Source organism: Saimiri boliviensis, chromosome 10 (genome assembly GCF_048565385.1).
Source record: "Saimiri boliviensis isolate mSaiBol1 chromosome 10, mSaiBol1.pri, whole genome shotgun sequence".
Classification (NCBI taxonomy): domain Eukaryota; kingdom Metazoa; phylum Chordata; class Mammalia; order Primates; family Cebidae; genus Saimiri; species Saimiri boliviensis.
Window position 1 is genome coordinate 15,697,449 of NC_133458.1, and position 21,016 is coordinate 15,718,464.

The following is a 21,016-nucleotide window of genomic DNA, read 5'->3' on the forward strand; positions in this document are numbered from 1 at the left end:
GAAAGTAACAGGTGCCTTTTGCCAGAGCAGTGTCAGAGAAGTGATGGGGAAAGAAAGGAGACCACAGTCGGCTGCAGAGTGTGTGGGAGGTGAGGAAGTGGACACTCAGTGTGTGAGCTGTTGTTTAAAGGGACTTGGCTATGAAGAGAATCAAAAAGCCCGATGGCTAGTATGCACTTGGGCATGAAAAGGCAGAGGAGAATTTATCCCCAACATATATAAATACACTGAAAATGTACAACAAAACAATGACATGCACACACACACACACACACACACACACACACACATTCACACACCCCTACGCAGCCCCTCTACCAGCCCCTAGCCTCCACATTAAGTTACCTCCCCAATAAGTGGAGTGACTCCATCTGAACCATTCACCCATATCTTCATATCTGAACCCCTGTCATATGGGCCATAGGGTTTACTTGAGGAAGAGTTGTTAGAGATGGCTGGATCCTAAAAAGAGAAAAAAAAATATGATGGAGAAATTAGCTAGAAGCTGGAGGCACTGAAAGGAGACTGGGAACTGGGGAAGAAAGCAGAGGTGACGGGTGTGTGATACAGAGGAGCAAATACCTAATTTCGGGGAAAGAGCGCAGTACATACCACAATGATGACCAGCTTCTGTCCATTATTGTGTAACTCCTTGACAAACTCAGGGAAACCTTTAAAATCCACTGGATCATAAGTGAAGTCCCTTCTCTCATCCATATAATCAATATCAGCATGCTGAACATCCTGAAAGAATACAGAAAGTCCACAATCAGCACCTAGGAATTTCCATGGTAAAATGAATCAAATTTTCATTGTTATTATTCAGGATACACAGCAAGTCTGTGCTGAGCTCTAAACAGAGTCCTGAGTCAGTTCCTGGCATCTGAGCACTTCTTTTCCAATGGTGATTTCAAAAACACATGACCGGTTGGTTCCCTAAGGCTTGGCTGCATCCCTGCCAGCAGGTTAACTGCATCAATCATCCAGTCCTTGCCTGACACTCTGGCATTAAAAACCAATCTACCAATCTAAAAAACAACACTAATTATGACAGATCCCTAAGACAATCAGACATATCCACCTAAGAAATTACCTAAATTTCACCCTATTCACAAGATAAAGAAGGGAAGAGACTGTCTGTCTCCCACATCTCCCACATTTTACTACCCCATGTTTTATTTGGTTACTTCGCTTCTACCTCACATCTTTGTTGTTAATGCCATCCTAATGTTACCTGCACAAACATAGTGAAGCCCAGGATAAAATGTACCTTCTCTACAACCTAGGTGTCTTCTCAAAGGGAATACGGTATTAGAGAGAAAAGGATTATTCTAGAGACTACTGAGCTTTTCCTTTTGCATCTCGTGTTAAACTTCATTCTCAGTAATACCCAATATAATAGATAAAATGAAATTTAGCCATTCAAAGTACAAAAATATTTTATTATATATCCATACTATATCCTTTTATTCACTTAAATGAAGCAGATTTTGACATGTATACTGAACTCTGTTAATAGTGTTCAATTCCCTGTCATAATACTCCCTTTCACATCTCATGCCACTAAGCACCATTAATCGTTCAATTCTTTCATTATCTGGATCACTTAAAAAGGAAATGTCTAGCTATATGAAAGGGAAAATGACATTAAAAAAAGAGATGGCCACTATGTTGCTAGAGATTTGGGCTTGAAAACTAGTCCCTCTGGTTTTCTAAAATTAAATGGGATTTCTAATCTTTTTTTTTTTTTTTTTTCCTGGACAGAGTCTCATTCTGTCACCCAGGTTGGAGTGCAGTGGTGCGATCTCAGTTCACTGCAACCTCCATCTGCCTGGTTCAAGCAATTCTCCTGCCTCAGCCTCCCACATAGCTGGGACTGCAGGCATGTGTCACTATGCCCAGCTAATTTTTTGTATTTTTTGTAAAGACAGGGTTTTCCCATTCTGGCCAGGCTGGTCTTGAACTCCTAAGTTTGTGATCTGCCCACCTCAGCCTCCCAAAGTGCACAGATTACAGGCTTGAACTACCACGCCCGGCTAGGATTTCTAATCTTAAATGGAGTTCTAAGAGTAAAACGGAGTCACTGAGATAACTAAACAAGGCATCTAGCACACTGCCTGCCACGAGGGTTCACCACATTGTGGTGCTCATTATTATGGTAGCTGTGTTGATTATCCTTTCACTCCATCTTGCTTTTACCACTTTTTCTGTTATCCCTCTACCAACCAACCCCTACATGTGCAAAGCCATGTCGTGCTGGAGAATGAGTAGTGGGATCTACAGTCAACCTGAGAGTGGATTCATGCACCCAAACGTCTTTATCTACCCTGACTTTCTGCAGCCAACCTGAGATTGAATTCATCCACCCAAACGCCTTCATGTACTCTGACTTTCTGTTTTCCCCATCTCCTCAGTGTTCCTAGGCCTTTTGAATCTCAATTCCATTAAGTACTTTCTTTTACACTTCATATTTATGTACTATGTTTCCACCAAATTACAAAATGTCTACTGAAGCTCTGCTTCACTTGCAAAATGACAACTCTACAGAGAAAGGCAAATTCTGCTTATTGCCAATTCAGTAGTAATGAAATACAAATGTCAGAACACATGGACCTAAAACTTGTTGTATTATTTTTCACATCCATGTAGTCATGCAGTATTAGTTCTGTCATCAACTATCTATATGGTCTTGGTCATGTTATTTCCCCTGACAGCCTCAGTTTACTATCTGTGCAAAAAAAATGATGCTAACCTGGATGGCTCATGGTTGTTCCAGTAATATGATTATTCCGAACTAAATTCATAGGGTCTAGAACTATTCCACTTCCTCAATTTCTCTTCAAAACATCTGTTAATACATGGGTAGGGAGACTGGAGATTTGCTTCGTTCATTACCTGACACTAAACCTAAGACTTAAGAATTAGACACAAAATCTTATGCCAGAATCTTAAAGGAATTCCTAAAAATATGATACGACTTTTATGGTCAATCCCTGCCATGACATTTTTGAGTCAAAACAAACCAAAAACATGTGTAAGGCAAGAAAATCCCTACCGAGGAGGATTAAAATGATACAATTCAAGCTAAAGAGACAAATGCCTTGAAAACTCAAATAAAAACACCTGTTAAATGTAGTCAATACAGTAAGCACAAAAATGTTTACTGATAAATACACAATAAGAAAAATAGAGACAAAAACAGATTGCCTTCCCACACATAACTGTGGTCTCCCAGTCTATTTCATACTATAAAGAACTGGTACCTTGAAAAAAATGATTGGTCCAACAAAACAAATGTCTAGTATTCTGAGTATCTAAAAATCCTTTCATTACCAAATAGATCATTAAACTCAGGGAGAGAAAATACACACAGTTGTTCTTTTTCTTCAAGGGAATTTCTTTACTTTTGGAGAATTGTTGGAAGCCTTTCTTACATAAGGGAGTTGTGCTGCGCGATTTCTCTCCACGACTTCTCTCATGTGGTCTAAGGTTCCATATTCGTAACGACTGAGGTGAAATCCAAGTGCCCAGTAGGAGGGAAGGGCTGGCCGCCCAATGAGCTGAAAGAAATATGTGACATAAAAATTAGCAAATTCTGTTTTTAATAAAAATTTTTCGAAGCATTGGTTTCAATGCACCAAACATACTCCATTTCCCAGTGCGCTGATTCATTAATGTTAGAATGTTAGTCTGTTTTTCCAGCCCCTTCATAAATCTGTGAGGGTAGGGCCATTTGGGGAATCTTTATATTCTCTCGCCTTTTTATAACATAAAAATGCTATACAGCAAGTTTCCATTGCATATATGAAATCTGTTTTTTAATATCTCAAATTTGTAAAAGCAGATTTTTGGGAGTCACACTTGCATATGAAATTTACTTTTTAAAAATATTTGCTGTTTAGGATTTCCTCAGTCATTTTCATGACATTCTAAGTTTACCTCTAGATATTCTTGAACAACTTGCTCTGGAGTGTTTCCCAGGAACACATAGAAGTCGAGAATGCCCCCAGTGGTGCGGTAAGTGATGGCTGGCGCGGGCTGAAGGACAACCTCTTGAAAAATTAAAAATGAAGAAAATAAAAATCAGAATTGATTCTTGAATAGTAACTACCAAGTTTTAAAATAACACAGGATCACTAGCCATGTGAACATTAACAAAGTGATGCTACTGCCTCACATTTTGAATACTGAGGGACAAATCCTGACCATCCAAGTTCACCCTCACGGCGCCTGGCAGCCAAGGCATTTTTTCTGTGACAGTTTTTAATAAGGTGACTGGAGTGTCTTAGTGCCTTGTGCCAGGCTCCAGGCTCTGGGGAAAAAGCAGCCAGGTTTATGAGAGGGTCCAGAATAAGCCACTGTGACATTAAAAAATTATTTCGGGCTGAAGGCATTTAAGTTACTGAAATCCCTGATGTGCTTAAAAGCAGAGCCTCCTAAAAGAACTCAATAAAATGCAATTGTCACAAATCCACTCCAAGGAGTACCTCTAATCTTCTCTGAGACAACAAGCACCATTTCCAGACAGACGGTGTCATAAGACAATAATGTTCTCCCACCTATTCTCCTAAGGGCCCATTTATCTTTCCAAAAAGTCACTTGTTCTCTAGTAAGTGTCTTTCTCTCCTTCCCTTTTACCTATTAATTAAGATGGTGTAGAAGCCCTAAGTTCTAATCTCCACTTTGAGTTACTCATCACATATAACATAAAAGAGAACTCCTGTGTGTATGTGCACTGCATGTGTGAATAAATTCTGCCTTTTCTATTGCTAATCTATCTTCTTGCCAGTTTAATTTGCAGGCTCCCTAGAATTAACTCTAAGAGGTTAGAAGAAAAGTTTTTCCTCTCTGACTTTCCCAACCACAGAACATGTCCCACCACATACCCCATCATTATTGTGAGAATATAATTCAACTAGACATGGAGGTAACTATCCTCACTGAATGTCACATCAAACAAGAGCCAAACTAAAAAAAAGTCAGAGATTCTATCATAAATTCAAAACTCCACACAGTATCTAGGATCTTGTGGTCTTTCCCTTTAAGTGTGACTCATCTTACTTTCACCTACCTAAAACTATACAGTCCGTGTATTATATTATCTCACTCTATTCTTAGGTTATTTGGTATTTTAAGTACTTTAGGACCGTCTAAGATTCTATTAAAATCATCTTAGATTCATCTCTTAGATGTCCTAGAATCATCTTAGATCATTTGGTGTGCTTCTCAAATCTCTGTGGTGGAGAATCAGATCTTTTTTTTCGTTTTTTTAATTCCCATTTCACTGTAAGCTGATATTTTCATAAAATAACACGAAAATGAATTACTAGAAAAAGGTTCATGTGTGCATGTGGAGGCTACAGCACTGCTTACTCACCATTTCAATACTTATCTTACTATAGACCTGAAATAGTCTGTGACCCATTCATGGACCACACTTTGAGGCGTACTGATTGAATAGATGACTCTCAATTGAGAAGAGGTATGGATCAATACCCTGCTCCCACCATCAGTCCTAGGAGATTCTGATCCATCTTCTCTTTCCCTGTGGCAACTCATTGCTACTGGGATCTACTGAGTAAAAGGCTAAAGCTGGAGAAGAACACATTGGTGGAAACTATTTCAGAGTAGATTATAGAGAAGGATTAGCTCCCTCAACTTTATAATAGAAAATATTCCAACAGAAGCCACCAGATTCAGGAAAATCATAAGCTAGGAGAAAAATCCCCTACTCATGGCTACCACCATGGATCAACAGGTAATGAAGTAGGGATGGCACAATTAAAGAACATATAAGGCCCTCCCTACACTATGGCTCAGTCACTCTTAAAGGGATCCATTCCTTTTATCATAGTGCCATAAGAAAGGGACTGAAAATCACTCTTGTGCTTGTTTTTTTTTTTTTCATGAATATTCCTTTACCCATGGCATTGCTGTTCATCAGAAACACCCCAAAGGACAATCCACTAGCGTCTTCAAGGCACAGGAAGAATGTCTGCGCACCATACAAATTAGTTCCATTCTGTAGAAAGATAATTAAAAACCAAAATTTACAACCAAGAGGTCTCAGAACCACACTGCAGGGTTGGTTTAGGAAATCAGTCTTAATTATGCAAGTAACTGACAGGAAATTCATGGACATAAAGGCACAATACATTTTTAAAAGGTGGGATCTATATCTAGTTGATGTTAACCAAGTGAACTCGTGTTTTCTTAAAGAATGAGCCTGTTATGATCATTCATCTAGAAGGAATCTGAAGACTGTAATTTTTTCAGAAGGTAGGAGGATAGAAATTTTAATATTGTAATTTAAAAGAGCTCCCCTCTCAAAGAGGCCTGTCTTAATCTGACTTAACCTCATCAGCAAAAGCTCCATCAATATGCCTTAACATCAATCAGGCAACTAGATGGAGCTCTAGTCCAGGCTTGTCTTTGAGACTCCAGAACAGGAGTTCTCAACCTAGACTGCAACCCAAACCAATTAAAACAGCATCCTTGGAGACAGAAGCAGACATCGCTATCATTTTTTAATTTCTACAGATAATTCCAACAAGAAGTCACTTTTGAAAACCATTGTTCTGAAAAAGTATTTCTCAAAATTTGGTATATACACAAATTACATGGGCATTTTAGTTAAATGTGTTGTTTTTTTTTTTTTTTGGTCGCCCAGACTGGAATGCAGTGATGCAACCTTGGCTCATCAAAACCTCCACCTACCAGGCTCAAGTGATTCTCCTAGTGCAGCCTCCCGATTAGCTGGGATTACCGGCACATGCCACTACAGCCCAGCTAATTTTTGTATTTTTAGTAGAGATGGGGTTTCCCCATGTTGGCCAAGCTGGTCTTGAACTCCTGACCTCAAATGATCCACCCACCCACCTCAGCCTCCCAAAGTGCTGGGATTACAGGCGTGAGCCACTGCATCCAGCTCTAAATTCAGATTTTAATTCAATAGATAAAAGAAGGGACTGAAGGGCCACCTCTCACATGGTGGTTGCCCTGCTACATACACTCTTTGAGTAGCAAGGATCTGAGGCTCCCTAATGAAACAATCATCACCAAGTGTTCCTAGGTAAGCTGCTCTGACTCAACAGCTTTTCTGCTTGTCTGATAGATAGGTGTATGTATAGAAAGCCTGGGCTTTAAATTAGACAGAGTAGGGATTCGATTCTTCCTCTGTTCTTACAAACTATTTTACCATGAGCTATTAATTTGACTTCTCTGGGCCTTGGTTTTCTCTAACAAGAAATTATTATATTTTCTGGACTCTATAGTGAAATAGAAATATAGATATATACATATATGTATGTATATATATAAATAGTTGACTAATAAATTATTGCTGTAATTTCCTTTCATCCAGCCATTAATTCTGCTTAGTCAAGAAAGCCAAGCTGGTACAGTGGCTCACACTTGTAATCCCAGCATTTATGGGAGACCAAGGCAGGAGGATCACTTGAGCCCAGGAGTTCAAGACCAGCCTGAACAACATGGTGAAACCCAGTCTCTACCAAAAAAAAAAAAAAAAAAAAAAAAAAAAAAAAAAAACACACACACACACACACACACAAAAATTATCCAGGCATGGTGGTACATACCTTTAGTCTCAGCTATTCCAGACACTGAGGTGGGAGGATCACCTGAGCCCAGGAAGGTTGAGGCTAAAATGAGTGGTGATTGCACCACTGTACTTCAGCCTGAGTGACAGTGAGACCCCATTTCAAAAAAAAAAAAAATGAAGAAGAAGAAGAAATGAAAGAGAAAGGCCCTGAACATGGAGTATTGCTAAGTCTAAAAAACAATGTTGCTTCAAGGTTTAGCAGTCAAAATAAACAACAGCGGAAATACAATAAAACAATAATGCCAACAAAACTCTGTCTATTCTTTCACTACCACAATCATTCTTTACAAACAGAATGACTGTTTGGGCTGGGACTTTATCCTATTTTGATAATAAACCTGCTGAGTCAGTGATTAAAGGTGAACCTAAAAGTATGGAGATCACAATCAACTGTTGTTCAGAGTACACATATTAATAATACCTTCTCCATATCTAGTTAGGAAAATATGAATTAGTTGGCATTTATTGAGCACTTTCTTTGCAGCAGACATTCTTCTAGATACTTTACATGTATCAGTTTATTTAATCCTCACCAGAACCCTAGTGAGATATTACTTCCATTTTATAGATAAGAAACTGAAGACAGAGAGATAAGTAACACCCAGAACCATGTAACTGGTAAGTAGCAAGACTAGAATTCAAAGCCAGGTAGTCTCACTCTAAACTCTTACTCTTAAACACCACACTGTAATACTAGAGGTGACCTTCAAGAATGAGACTATGATATTCAGTGGAAAGGGACCCATCTGAAAGCTTACACCGTTGGGAGTTGTGTCCCTGTTAAATATGGGCCAGGTCTTCCAATTCAAATCATGCCGGTACTGCTGGTGCACATGCTCTCCCAGGCCATACACGTTAGCACTAGGCAGTCGGGACGAGAGCTGCAAGAACTGGTCGGCAAACAGGAGGGGCCCAATGCTCGAGTCAAACCTAGACCAGGTGGAGAACACAAGAATGGGTGAGCAAGCAGGGTGGAGAGAGCATAACTGCTTAGAAAAGCATTCTTTGTATCTCAATGCCTCAACAGCCCCCATTTATTCAGTCCCATTTGCCTTCCTGTGACATTTTTCTGTGGACAACAAGAGATCAGGACTCCTTGAAGAAAGGGACCATGTGCAAATTTCTTACATTCATCTACCTAACCAGACACTCTACCACATGACCAAAACACTATACTTATAATGGGAGATGTTCAGTAAATATTTACTGGTGGACAGGTGGTTATGTATTACAGATGGAGGGGAGGAAAGGAAAAACTAAAGAGAAGCAATGATTACGCCAACAGAAGAAAGAGGAAGAAAGCCAGAAATATATATATATACACTTCAGGAGGTAAAGGGTCTGGTCACTAATAGTGGACTCACAACCTTCAGGAATATTGTTGAAACACCCCCTTCCTCAGGCTTACAGACCTCCCTTTTCTGTAACCTTCCTACTCTGATGCTTAGATAGGTTTCCAAAACTTACAAAACACGATTGTTGCTTCTTCTGGTCACTTTGATGCTAAACGGCTCTCTGGAGATTTCAACTTGGTAGGTCAAAGCAGCAGCAGCATTTCCACTGAAGGGCTGCACGTGTTCATGGGGCACTTCATACCTGCTTTTAGTTTGGTCAGTCAACTGTACAGAGATAGAAGGAAAGCCAAGATAAAAATTTGTCGGAGCTTCCCAATATCCATACTTACAGTACTGAAATCAGGCACTGATCAAACTGACTTCATGTCTAAGGTAGAGGTACTTAATAAGTTACCAAATGCAAATGGTTCACCTTTGGGCATAAATTAGTCTTTAGGTAGAAATATGCACAGCACATCTGCAGAGATGGATTGACAGCTGTGATACTTCCCTATTTTATCTTCCTACCACATTCCACATGTTATCTAGAGTAAATAAATGAAAGCCAAATTCACTAGTAAGCTGTAGTACGTATTGGGGAAGTCATCACACTAAAAGAAGGCTATTCTGTGTATGTCTTTAACGTGCAGGTGCTAATTAATAATGACAGTAGAGAAAAATACCTTCAGTAGCAATATTTTCTATTTTGTAGTAACTGCAGTCATCGGGTAGGGAACAAAAGCCTCTCAGCACATGTACCCCAGAACTTAAAGTATAATGATAAAAAAAAATTTTCAAAGAAATGTAAACAAATTACAACCTTAAAGTGGAAACGGTTCGATGTCTGATATTCTGCTGTGAGAAGAACATTGTCAACACTGCTTCCGAACAGGGGTGAAGAAGGCAGATTTTTCAACCGGGCTGTGAATCCTAATACAGGAGGAAAAGAAAAGGGTTTTCATAGTTGACTCTGCAAATTCTCAAATAATAGCTACATAAAAAACAGGATACATGATCATGGTATCTCCCCTGCCAGGAACACTTTTACACTGTTGGTGGGAATGTAAATTAATTCAACCATTGTGGAAGACAGTGTGGTGATTCCTCAAGGACCTAAAAATAGAAATCCCATTTAACCCAGCAATCCCATTACTGGGTATATATCCAAAGGATTATAAATCATTCTACTATAAGGACACATGCACACGAATGTTCATTGCAGCACTGTTTACAATAGCAAAGACCTGGAACCAACCCAAATGCCCAACGATGATAGACTGGATAGGGAAAACGTGGTACATATACACCATGGAATAATACGCAGCCATCAAAAACGATGAGTTCACATCCTTTGTAGGGACATGGATGAACCTGGAAACCATCATTCTCAGCAAACTGACACAAGAGCAGAAAATCAAACACTGCATATTCTCACTCATAGGCGGGTGTTGAACAATGAGAACACATGGACACAGGGAGGGGAGCACTACACACTGGGGTCCGTTGGGGGGAAATGGGGGAGGGGTGGGGAGGTGGGGAGGTGGGAAGAGATAGCATGGGGAGAAATGACAGATACAGGTGAGGGGACGGAAGGCAGCAAACCACACTGCCATGTGTGTACCTATGCAACAATCATGCATGTTTTTCACATGTACCCCAAAACCTAAAATGCAATAAAAAAAAATAGGATACATGTCAAAGTGATTGATGAAAAAAAAAAAAACACCTTTATTTCTCAAAAGAAAGGAAGAGACAGATACATATCCTATGATATGCACATACTATTTATGGCAGATTCTGGAGCTAGATGTCATCATTACATTATATAAAAATCTGTCTCTCTTCTACGAAATCTGATTGAAAACCTCCTCTAATAAGCCTAACACTCATTCCACCAGCCCATCAGTCATTCAGTGTTAATCAAACATCCTTTACATTCTCAGACCTGACATACATACACATAATTCCTTCCCAGTTATTTTCATATCACATTACAGGTGATTATATCCATTGATGCCATCTCCCTAATTAAATGGTAAACGAAGTGAGAGTTGAGACCTTATTACAACAGTCCATCTGCATCTGAACAGGCCAAGAGCATCTGAAAGGGGAACATGACTCTTCCTTTATACTGAGAGCCTCCCTAAAGTGTCACCTTCTGCAATCCTCCAGAATGGTCATCATTATGCTTTGCTTTTTTTTTTTTTTTTTTTTTTGAGACAGAGTCTTACCCTGTCACCCAGGCTGGAGTGCAGTGGTGCAATCTCAGTCCACTGCAACCTCTGCCTCCCGGGTTCAAGCTATTCTCCTTCATTAGCCTCCCAAGTAGTTGCAACTACAGGCGCATGTCACCACACCCGGCTAATTTTTGTAATTTTAGTAGAGACCAGGTTTCACCATGTTGGCCAGGCTGGTCTCAAACTCTTAACCTCAGGTGATCCACTCACCTTGCCCTCCCCGGCCTCCCAAAGTGCTGGGATTATAGGCATGAGCCACCATGCCCAGCCTATGCTCTGCGTTTTAGAGTAGGAGGAAGAAGAGGGGCCATTTATTCCATGAACGCTTATATTGAATAATAACTTTCATAACATGTTTATAAAATTGAAATATTTCCATTTCATAAAAATAACATAAAATTAGAGTTGGAAGTAGTCTGAGAGGTTACTGATTTCAAATTCCCCACTTTAAAAGGGACAAATTTGAAAATCAAAGTGATTAATGATTATTGCACAATCATGAAGATTCATAAAGGGGAAGCTGGAAAGAAAACATGGTCTCTCAACTCCCAAGACAGAAAGTAATTTTTCCTTGGTGCCCACATAGGTTCTAGTCCTTGATTAAGAGCAGAGCCCACCTTCTGTCATACGTGGTTATGTGGCCCCACAGAGCAGAACTCTGCAGGCTGCCCCAGCTCTCCTCTGGGGGATACAAAGCCAGTCTCCAGAGGGTCTGGACCTCCTGCATCACGGCAGACTCTGGCTTACCTGCATTTGTGTTTACAAGGTCACCCTCCATGTGGTAGCCATGATTCTCGGAATAGTAACACGAGGGAATACTTCCTGCTCCCTGGAGACTCCAGCAGCAGCCACGTTGATCACATGTGGCCTGAAACAAGAGGTTAAAGAAAGTCCATTTAGTTGTAGAACACTATCATTTATAAAGCACAAAACATCTAATTTGAGACTGTGGTATCAATAACCTCATTTTACAAGTAAGGAAACTGGTATTTAGAGAAGTTGTGCCATGTACCAACCCATGGCAGAGCTTCTCCCCACAACCAATTTTCTGGCCAGTGTCCTTCCTATGTAACAGTATGGGAAGCAAAATGCATTCTATATCTTTTATCACAAAAAACCTTATATTTAAATAGTCTAAACAATAATATAGTTATATCACCAGTAATCCACAATTACAAATGGAACTTTATTCATACTGGCTTTGACCATCATTCTCAGTAAACTGACACAGGAACAGAAAATCAAAAACCACATGGGATCACTCATAGGTAGGTGTTGAACAATTAGAACATGTGGACACGGAGGGGAGCATTGCACACTGCAGTCAGTTGGGGAGGACTAGGGGAGGAACAGCGGCAGGTGGGGAGGGTGGGAAGGGATAACATGGGGAGAAAAACCAGATATAGGTGATGGGGGGAGGAAGGCAGCAAGCCACCTTGCCACGTATGTACCTATGCAACAATCCTGCATGATCTGCACATGTACCCCAGAACCTAAAGTACAATTCAAAAAATAAATAAATAAAATAAAAATAGGGGAAGATGGCCGCCTAAGAACAGCTCAGGACTTCAGCTCCCAGTGAAAGTGCAGAGGGTGAGTGGACTCCGCATTTCCAGACGAACTCTTATTGCCCACAGACCAGGAGATACCCAGGCAGAGGGGTCGCCAGCGTCGCAGTCCCAGCCGGTGCGGCTGTTTTGGCCCCAGCGGGGCTGATTCCGCCGGCGCGGCTGCTGTGACAATGCCCTGTTGCTGCGGTTCTCTGTACAAAAGCCACTGGTCTGGGAGCCCTCTCAGCTGGCGAGCAGAGCCCTGAGACAGCAGAGTTGCCCATTCATCTGAAATAGCGAGTCAGGCCAGAGATTCCTAGGCAAAAAATCCGCCAGGAGCCAGCGCCGCAGTTGGAGCCGACTCCGTGAGTCGCAGCACGGGAGATCCCGGCGCCTTTTCAACAAGCGACTGGAACGCGGGGTCGTTCAACTTAAAAGAAAAGACTCTGAGTCAGGGAGCCAGGTGATCAGGCTCAGTTGGTCCCACCCCTCCACCCCCAACAACAACGAAAACAAAAACAGTAATTGGAAACCCTCTGGGTTGAGCCCTTCAAACCAAGCACAGCTGAAGCGGGACGGTCCGGCTCCGTGGGGGAGGGGCTTCCGCCATTACTGAGACTCTCCACCGCTACGGAGGCAGGCCGCTGTTGCCGAGGCAACCTGCCACAACAGAGAGAATCCGCCATAACAGAGGTGGGGCCACCGTTGCCAAGACAGTTCTAACTACGCAAATATAAAAAGGACTACAGGGAAGAGCTCAGGGCAGCTGGGCGGAGCCCACAGCAGCTCAGCAAAGCCCCTGCGGGCAGGCAGTGGCTAGGCGTGCTGCTAGCTGGGCAGGTCAGACCTGAAAGAAAAATCAAAAAAGGCAGTAGTGCAACGGAAACTCATAAAGCTCCAACTCCCTGGGATAGAGACAGACGACAGGTGGATAAACCCACAAAAATGGGAAGAAACCAGCGCAAAAAGGATGAAAACTCCCGAAACCAGAACACCTCTCCTCCTAAAAGGGATCACAACTCCTCACCAGCAAGGGAACCAGACCGGATGGAGAAGGAGGGTGATGAAATGACAGAATCAGACTTCAGAAGGTGGGTAGTAAGAAACTACAATGAGCTAAAAGAACATGTTCTAACCCAACGCAGAGAAAATAGGAACCTTGAAAAAAGATTGGACGAACTGCTGACGAGAATGGACAGCATAGAGAGGAGTATAAGTGAATTGATGGAGCTGAAAAACGCAACACGAGAACTTCGTGAAGCATGCACAAGCTTCAACAGCCGAATTGACCAAGCAGAAGAAAGGATATCAGAGGTCGAAGATCAACTCAATGAAATAAAAAGAGAAGGCAAGAACAGAGAAAAAAGCACAAAAAGGAATGAACAAAATCTTCAAGAAATGTGGGACTATGTGAAAAGACCTAATCTACGTCTGATAGGTGTACCTGAATATGATGAAGAGAATGAATCCAAGCTGGAAAATACTCTTCAGGATATTATCCAGGAAAACTTCCCCAACCTAGCAAGGCAGACCAATATTCAAATCCAGGAAATACAGAGAACACCACAAAGATATTCCTCAAGAAGAGCAACCCCAAGGCACATAATCGTCAGATTCACCAGGGTTGAAATGAAAGAGAAAATGTTAAGGGCAGCCAGAGAGAAAGGTCGGGTTACCCACAAAGGGAAGCCCATTAGACTCACAGCAGATCTCTCAGCAGAAACCCTACAAGCCAGAAGAGATTGGGGGCCAATATTCAACATCCTTAAAGAAAAGAACTTTCAACCCAGAATCTCCTATCCAGCCAAACTAAGCTTCATAAGTGAAGGAAAAATAAAATCCTTTGTGAACAAGCAAGCACTCAGAGATTTCATCACCACCAAACCTGCTCTACAAGAACTCCTGAAAGAGGCTCTACACATATAAAGGAACAACCAGTACCAGCCACTGCAAAAACACACCAAATGGTAAAAGAGCATCAACACAATCAAGAATCTGCATCAACTAACCAACAAAACGCCAGGTAGCATCAAAATGACAATATCAAATTCACACATAACAATACTATCCCTAAAGGTCAATGGACTAAATGCCCCAATCAAAAGACACAGACTGGCAAATTGGATAAAAAGCCAAAACCCATCAGTGTGCTTTATCCAGGAAACCCATCTTACATGCAAGGATACACAAAGGCTCAAAATAAAGGGATGGAGGAAGATCTACCAAGCAAATGGAGAGCAAAAAAAGGCAGGAGTTGCAATTCTCATCTCTGCTAAAATAGACTTTAAAGCAACAAAGATCAAAAGAGACAAAGAAGGACATTACATAATGGTAAAAGTATCACTGCAACAAGAAGAGCTAACGATCCTAAATATATACGCACCCAATACAGGAGCACCCAGATACATAAGGCAAGTTCTTAATGACTTACAAAGAGACTTAGACTCCCACACAATAATAGTGGGAGACTTTAACACCCCACTGTCAATATTAGACAGATCATCCAGACAGAAAATCAACAAGGATATCCAGGACCTGAATACAGACCTGGAACAAGCAAACCTAATAGACATTTACAGAACTCTCCACCCCAAATCCACAGAATATACATTCTTCTCAGCACCACATCACACCTACTCTAAAATTGACCACATAATTGGCAATAAATCACTCCTCAGCAAATGCAAAAGAACAGAAATCATAACAAACAGTCTCTCAGACCACAGTGAAATCGAGTTAGAACTCAGAATGCAGAAACTAACTCAGAACCGCACAGCTTCATGGAAACTGAACAACTTGCTCTTGAATGTTGACTGGATAAACAATGAAATGAAGGCAGAAATAAAGATGTTCTTCGAAACCAATGAGAACGAAGACACAACATACCAGAATCTCTGGGACACATTTAAAGCAGTCTCTAGAGGAAAATATATAGCAATGAGTGCCCACATGAGAAGAAAGGAGAGATCTAAAATTGACACCCTATCATCAAAATTGAAAGAGCTAGAGGAGCAAGATCAAAAAAACTCAAAACCTAGCAGAAGACAGGAAATAACTAAGATCAGAGCAGAACTGAAGGAAATAGAGACACAAAAAACTCTTCAAAAAATCAATAAATCCAGGAGCTGGTTTTTTGAAAAGATCAACAAAATAGACAGACCACTAGCCAGATTAATAAAAAAGAAAAGAGAGAATAACCAAATTGAGGCAATAAAAAACGATAAAGGGGATATCACCACAGATTCCACAGAAATCCAAACCATCATCAGAGATTATTACAAACAACTCTATGCACATAAACTAGTAAACCTGGAAGAAATGGATAAATTCCTGGACACCTGCATCCTCCCAAGCCTAAACCTGGAAGAAGCCAAAACCCTGAATAGACCAATAACATGGTCTGAAGTCGAGGCAGCAATAAAGAGCCTACCACCCAAAAAAAGACCAGGTCCAGATGGGTTCACAGCTGAATTCTACCAGACATACAAACAAGAGCTGATACCATTCCTTCTGAAACTATTCCAGACAATCCAAAAAGAGGGAATTCTTCCCAAATCATTTTACGAGACAAATATCATCCTGATACCAAAACCCGGCAGAGACCCAACAAGAAAAGAAAATTTCAGGCCAATATCCATGATGAACATAGATGCAAAAATCTTCAATAAAATACTGGCAAACCGATTGCAACAGCATATCAAAAAGCTCATCCACCATGATCAAGTAGGATTCATCCCGGGGATGCAAGGCTGGTTCAACATACGCAAGTCCATAAACGTAATTCACCACATAAACAGAACCAAAGACAAAAACCACATGATTATCTCAATTGATGCAGAGAAGGCTTTTGACAAAATTCAACAACCCTTTATGCTAAAAACCCTCAATAAACTAGGTATTGATGGAACGTATCTCAAAACAATAAAAGCTATTTACGACAAACCAACAGCCAATATCATACTGAATGGGCAAAAACTGGAAGCATTCCCTTTGAAATCTGGCACTAGACAAGGGTGCCCTCTCTCACCACTCCTATTCAATATAGTACTGGAAGTTCTAGCCAGAGCAATCAGGCAAGAAAAAGAAATAAAGGGTATCCAAATTGGAAAGGAGGAAATCAAATTGTCTCTATTTGTAGATGACATGATTGTGTATCTGGAAGACCCCATCATCTCAGCCCAAAATCTCCTGAAACTGATAAACAACTTCAGCAAAGTCTCAAGATACAAAATCAACGTGCAAAAATCACAAGCATTCCTATACACCAGTAATAGACTTCAAGAGAGCCAAATCAAGAACGAACTGCCATTCACAATTGCTACGAAGAGAATAAAATACCTAGGAATACAACTAACGAGGAACGTAAAGGACCTCTTCAAGGAGAACTACAAGCCATTGCTCAACGAAATAAGACAGGACACAAACAGATGGAGAAACATTCCATGTTCATGGTTAGGAAGAATCAACATCGTGAAAATGGCCATACTGCCCAAAGTAATTTACAGATTCAACGCTATTCCCATCAAGCTACCAATGACCTTCTTCACAGAACTGGAAAAAAACACCTTAAACTTCATATGGAACCAAAAGAGAGCCCACATAGCCAAGTCAATTCTAAGCAAAAAGAACAAAGCAGGAGGCATCACACTACCGGACTTCAAACTATACTACAAGGCTACAGTAATCAAAACAGCATGGTACTGGTACCAAAACAGAGATATAGACCAATGGAACAGAACAGAGGCCCCAGAGGAAATACAACATACCCACAACCATCTGATCTTCGACAAACCTGACAAAAACAAGCAATGGGGAAAGGACTCCCTGTTTAATAAATGGTGTTGGGAAAACTGGCTAGCCATGTGCAGAAAGCAGAAACAGGACCCCTTCCTGACACCTTACACCAAAATTAACTCCAGATGGATTAAAGACTTAAACATCAGACCTAATACCATAAAAACCTTAGAAGAAAATCTAGGCAAAACCATTCAGGACATAGGTGTAGGCAAGGACTTCATGACCAAAACGCCAAAAGCAATGGCAACAAAAGCCAAAATAGACAAATGGGACCTAATCAAACTCCACAGCTTCTGCACGGCAAAAGAAACAGTCAGTAGAGTGAATCGGCAACCAACAGAATGGGAAAAAATTTTTGCAGCCTACCCATCTGACAAGGGGCTGATATCCAGAATTTACAAAGAACTAAAGCAGATCGACAAGAAAAAAACAAACAAGCCTATTCAAAAATGGGCAAAGGATATGAACAGATACTTTACAAAAGAAGACATACAGGAGGCCAACAAACATATGAAAAAATGCTCATCATCACTGGTCATCAGAGAAATGCAAATCAAAACCACATTGAGATACCATCTCACACTAATTAGAATGGCGATCATTAAAAAATCGGGAAACAACAGATGCTGGAGAGGATGTGGAGAAATAGGAACACTTTTACACTGTTGATGGGAATGTAAATTAATTCAACCATTGTGGAAGATAGTGTGGCGATTCCTCAAGGACCTAAAAATAGAAATCCCATTTGACCCAGCAATCCCATTACTGGGTATATATCCAAAGGATTATAAATCATTCTACTACAAGGACACGTGCACACGAATGTTCATTGCAGCACTGTTTACAATAGCAAAGACCTGGAACCAACCCAAATGCCCAACGATGATAGACTGGATAGGGAAAATGTGGTACATATACACCATGGAATATTACGCAGCCATCAAAAAGGATGAGTTCACGTCCTTTGTAGGGACATGGATGAACCTGGAAACCATAATTCTCAGCAAACTGACACAAGAACAGAAAATCAAACACTGTATATTCTCACTCATAGGTGGGTGTTGAACAATGAGAACACATGGACACAGGGAGGGGAGCACTACACACTGGGGTCCGTTGGGGGGAAATGGGGGAGGGGTGGGGGGGTGGGGAGGTGGGAAGAGATAGCATGGGGAGAAATGACAGATACAGGTGAGGGGACGGAAGGCAGCAAACCACACTGCCAAATGTGTACCTATGCAACAATCTTGCATGTTCATCACATGTACCCCAAAACCTAAAATGCAATTAAAAAAATAATAATAATAATACTTTGCAATCAACTTTATTCTGAAACTTTCTAATGCTGTTTTGACTTTTAAATATATGCATTACATGTATGTGGATTATAGATATGTGAGATATATGACATGTATACAGTCTCTCAACTCCTCCAGAGGCAGAAAGTAGTCTTCCTTGACACCCAAATAGATTCTAACTCTTACCTAAGAAAGGTGTGTGCCTTCTAACATAATTAATGACTGAATCAAGTGGAGACCAAAAGGAAGATAACTTCTTTCTCACACCAACTAATTTGGGAGAAGCAACCAGGTTAAATACAGAAAAGGACAAAGAACTCTCTCCTCTTGAGTGTGGGCTGAATCAAGTGACATGCAAGTAATAGAAACCAGAGAAAATAATGGAATGCTGCTTTCAAGATCAGATTACAGAAAGATTGAGGTTTCTGTCTTGCTTGCTCTCTTTCACTTTCTCTATTTGAGTCCTCGCTCTAGGAGAGGTGAGTTGTCATACTGCGGAGGGGCTCATGTGGCAAGGAACAGAGGGAGGTCTCCAGCTAGTAGCCAGCAAGAAACTGGGGTTCTCAGTCCAACAACACTTGAAGAGCTGAACCCTGACAACAATTGCATGAGTGAGCTTGAAAACGATCATCCCACAGTCCTGGCAGGCACCTTGATTACATCCTTCCAAGAGACACTAAATCAGAGACACCTAGCTAAGCCAAGGTCAAGAAGCTGTCAAGTATTAAAGTATTAAAAAATACTTGTCATGTTAAGTCATTAAATTTTTGAATAATTTATTACACAGTAATAGATAACTAATACTTCCTGCCAGATTATTTTACAGATTAATTACCTGAGGCCCAGAGTGGTAAAGCTTCACCAAGGTAAAGTGACCTGCCAAAGGTTACTCAGCTATTGAGAAGATAAGACCAAAACTTAGTTCTCTCATTATCGTTTTTTTTTTATATACACTCTGGTTTGAGCATCTCCAAGCACATTTTCAGGGGTATACAGCCTTGCAAATGATAAGAAAAAAAACTACTTATTTATATGAACAATGAAATTTAATCAAATGCTGTTTTTTACACTAATAGCCAATATGAGGAATAAAAAAATGATGTCCATATGTGGTTTATACTGTTGTAGATCAGGTTTCACTGCGAACGCAACTTCAATCCACAGTTTTGTCTTTGTTTTTGCAAAACGCACTCAGATGAAACCTCAGCATAAAAAGAAAAAAGTGTTGAAAAGGGTGTTAAGTGTAATGGTTTTGTACACAGACAAGAGTTTAATAATTTTTCCATTAAACTGGAAAGGACAAAGATCAGAGTGGCCAAAAGAGCAAGGAATGTACACAGCAGTCATTGTTGGCCAAGTCAAAGATGCCAGCTGCTACAGTAGAGCCGAGCCACTGCAAGAAGTGAGAGGAGACATGGAACACGACCCATATAATAAGAGAACACAAAGTATGTAAAACCTAGGAAAACCGATTTAGAAAGATACTATGGAAAATGATGGTATGAATAGAATTAGGGCACACAAAAATAATTAGACCCAGGACACAAAATGACCCTTTAAGTTGGCTATGACAACTAAAAATTTAAGATAAACTGTCAAAATAATAGAGAACATGTAACTACCAAAACAGTACTGAAGGAAAATTGTTGGGAGTTGGGGGGAGTGTGGAAATCCTCAACCCAAAAAAATTAAGAAAAAAGACATGTTTATGGAAGAGTGGGGGTGGGGACTAGCACATAAACAGAATAAACAGGCACAAAATGAGACCATAGAAAGAATGTGTCACATCAACTATCACATGGCTTAAATATTTAAATGACATAGATAGTCAGATTACATTTAAAGAAATAAATTCAACTAAATGTTGCTTACAGTTTCCACATCCTCAACTTAAGCTCACAAAAGCACTAAAAGTAAAGGGGGAAAGCAAATATGTAAAAAGAATGCCAGCCAGGCACGATGGCTCATGCCTATAGTCCCAGCACTTTGGGAGGTGGGTGGATCACTAGAGGTCAAGAGTTTGAGACCAGCCTGGCTAACATAGTGAAACCCCATCTCTACTAAATATACAAAAATTAACCGGGCATGGTGGCTTGTGGCTATAGCCCCAGATACTCGGCAGGCTGAGGCAGGAGAATCCCTTGAACCGGGAGGTGGAGGTTGTAGTGAACCACTGCAC

The 21,016-nt window shown here is 40.6% G+C and overlaps 1 protein-coding gene across 2 annotated transcripts in view; it reads right to left on the reverse strand.

Annotated features, from left to right (window-relative positions):
* The window catches only part of MGAM (maltase-glucoamylase), a 221,792-nt gene that overhangs the window by 179,661 nt on the left and 21,115 nt on the right, over window positions 1–21,016 (reverse strand). For both annotated transcript variants that reach the window (XM_074378986.1, XM_039473042.2), the window contains exons 4-12: window positions 11,940–12,060; window positions 9,776–9,885; window positions 9,089–9,240; window positions 8,380–8,551; window positions 5,923–6,022; window positions 3,940–4,052; window positions 3,435–3,560; window positions 613–744; window positions 346–462 (exon numbers count right to left, since the gene is read on the reverse strand). In XM_074378986.1, the coding sequence (XP_074235087.1) occupies window positions 346–462; window positions 613–744; window positions 3,435–3,560; window positions 3,940–4,052; window positions 5,923–6,022; window positions 8,380–8,551; window positions 9,089–9,240; window positions 9,776–9,885; window positions 11,940–12,060 (1,143 nt within the window). The remainder of the gene's footprint in view (window positions 1–345; window positions 463–612; window positions 745–3,434; window positions 3,561–3,939; window positions 4,053–5,922; window positions 6,023–8,379; window positions 8,552–9,088; window positions 9,241–9,775; window positions 9,886–11,939; window positions 12,061–21,016) is intronic.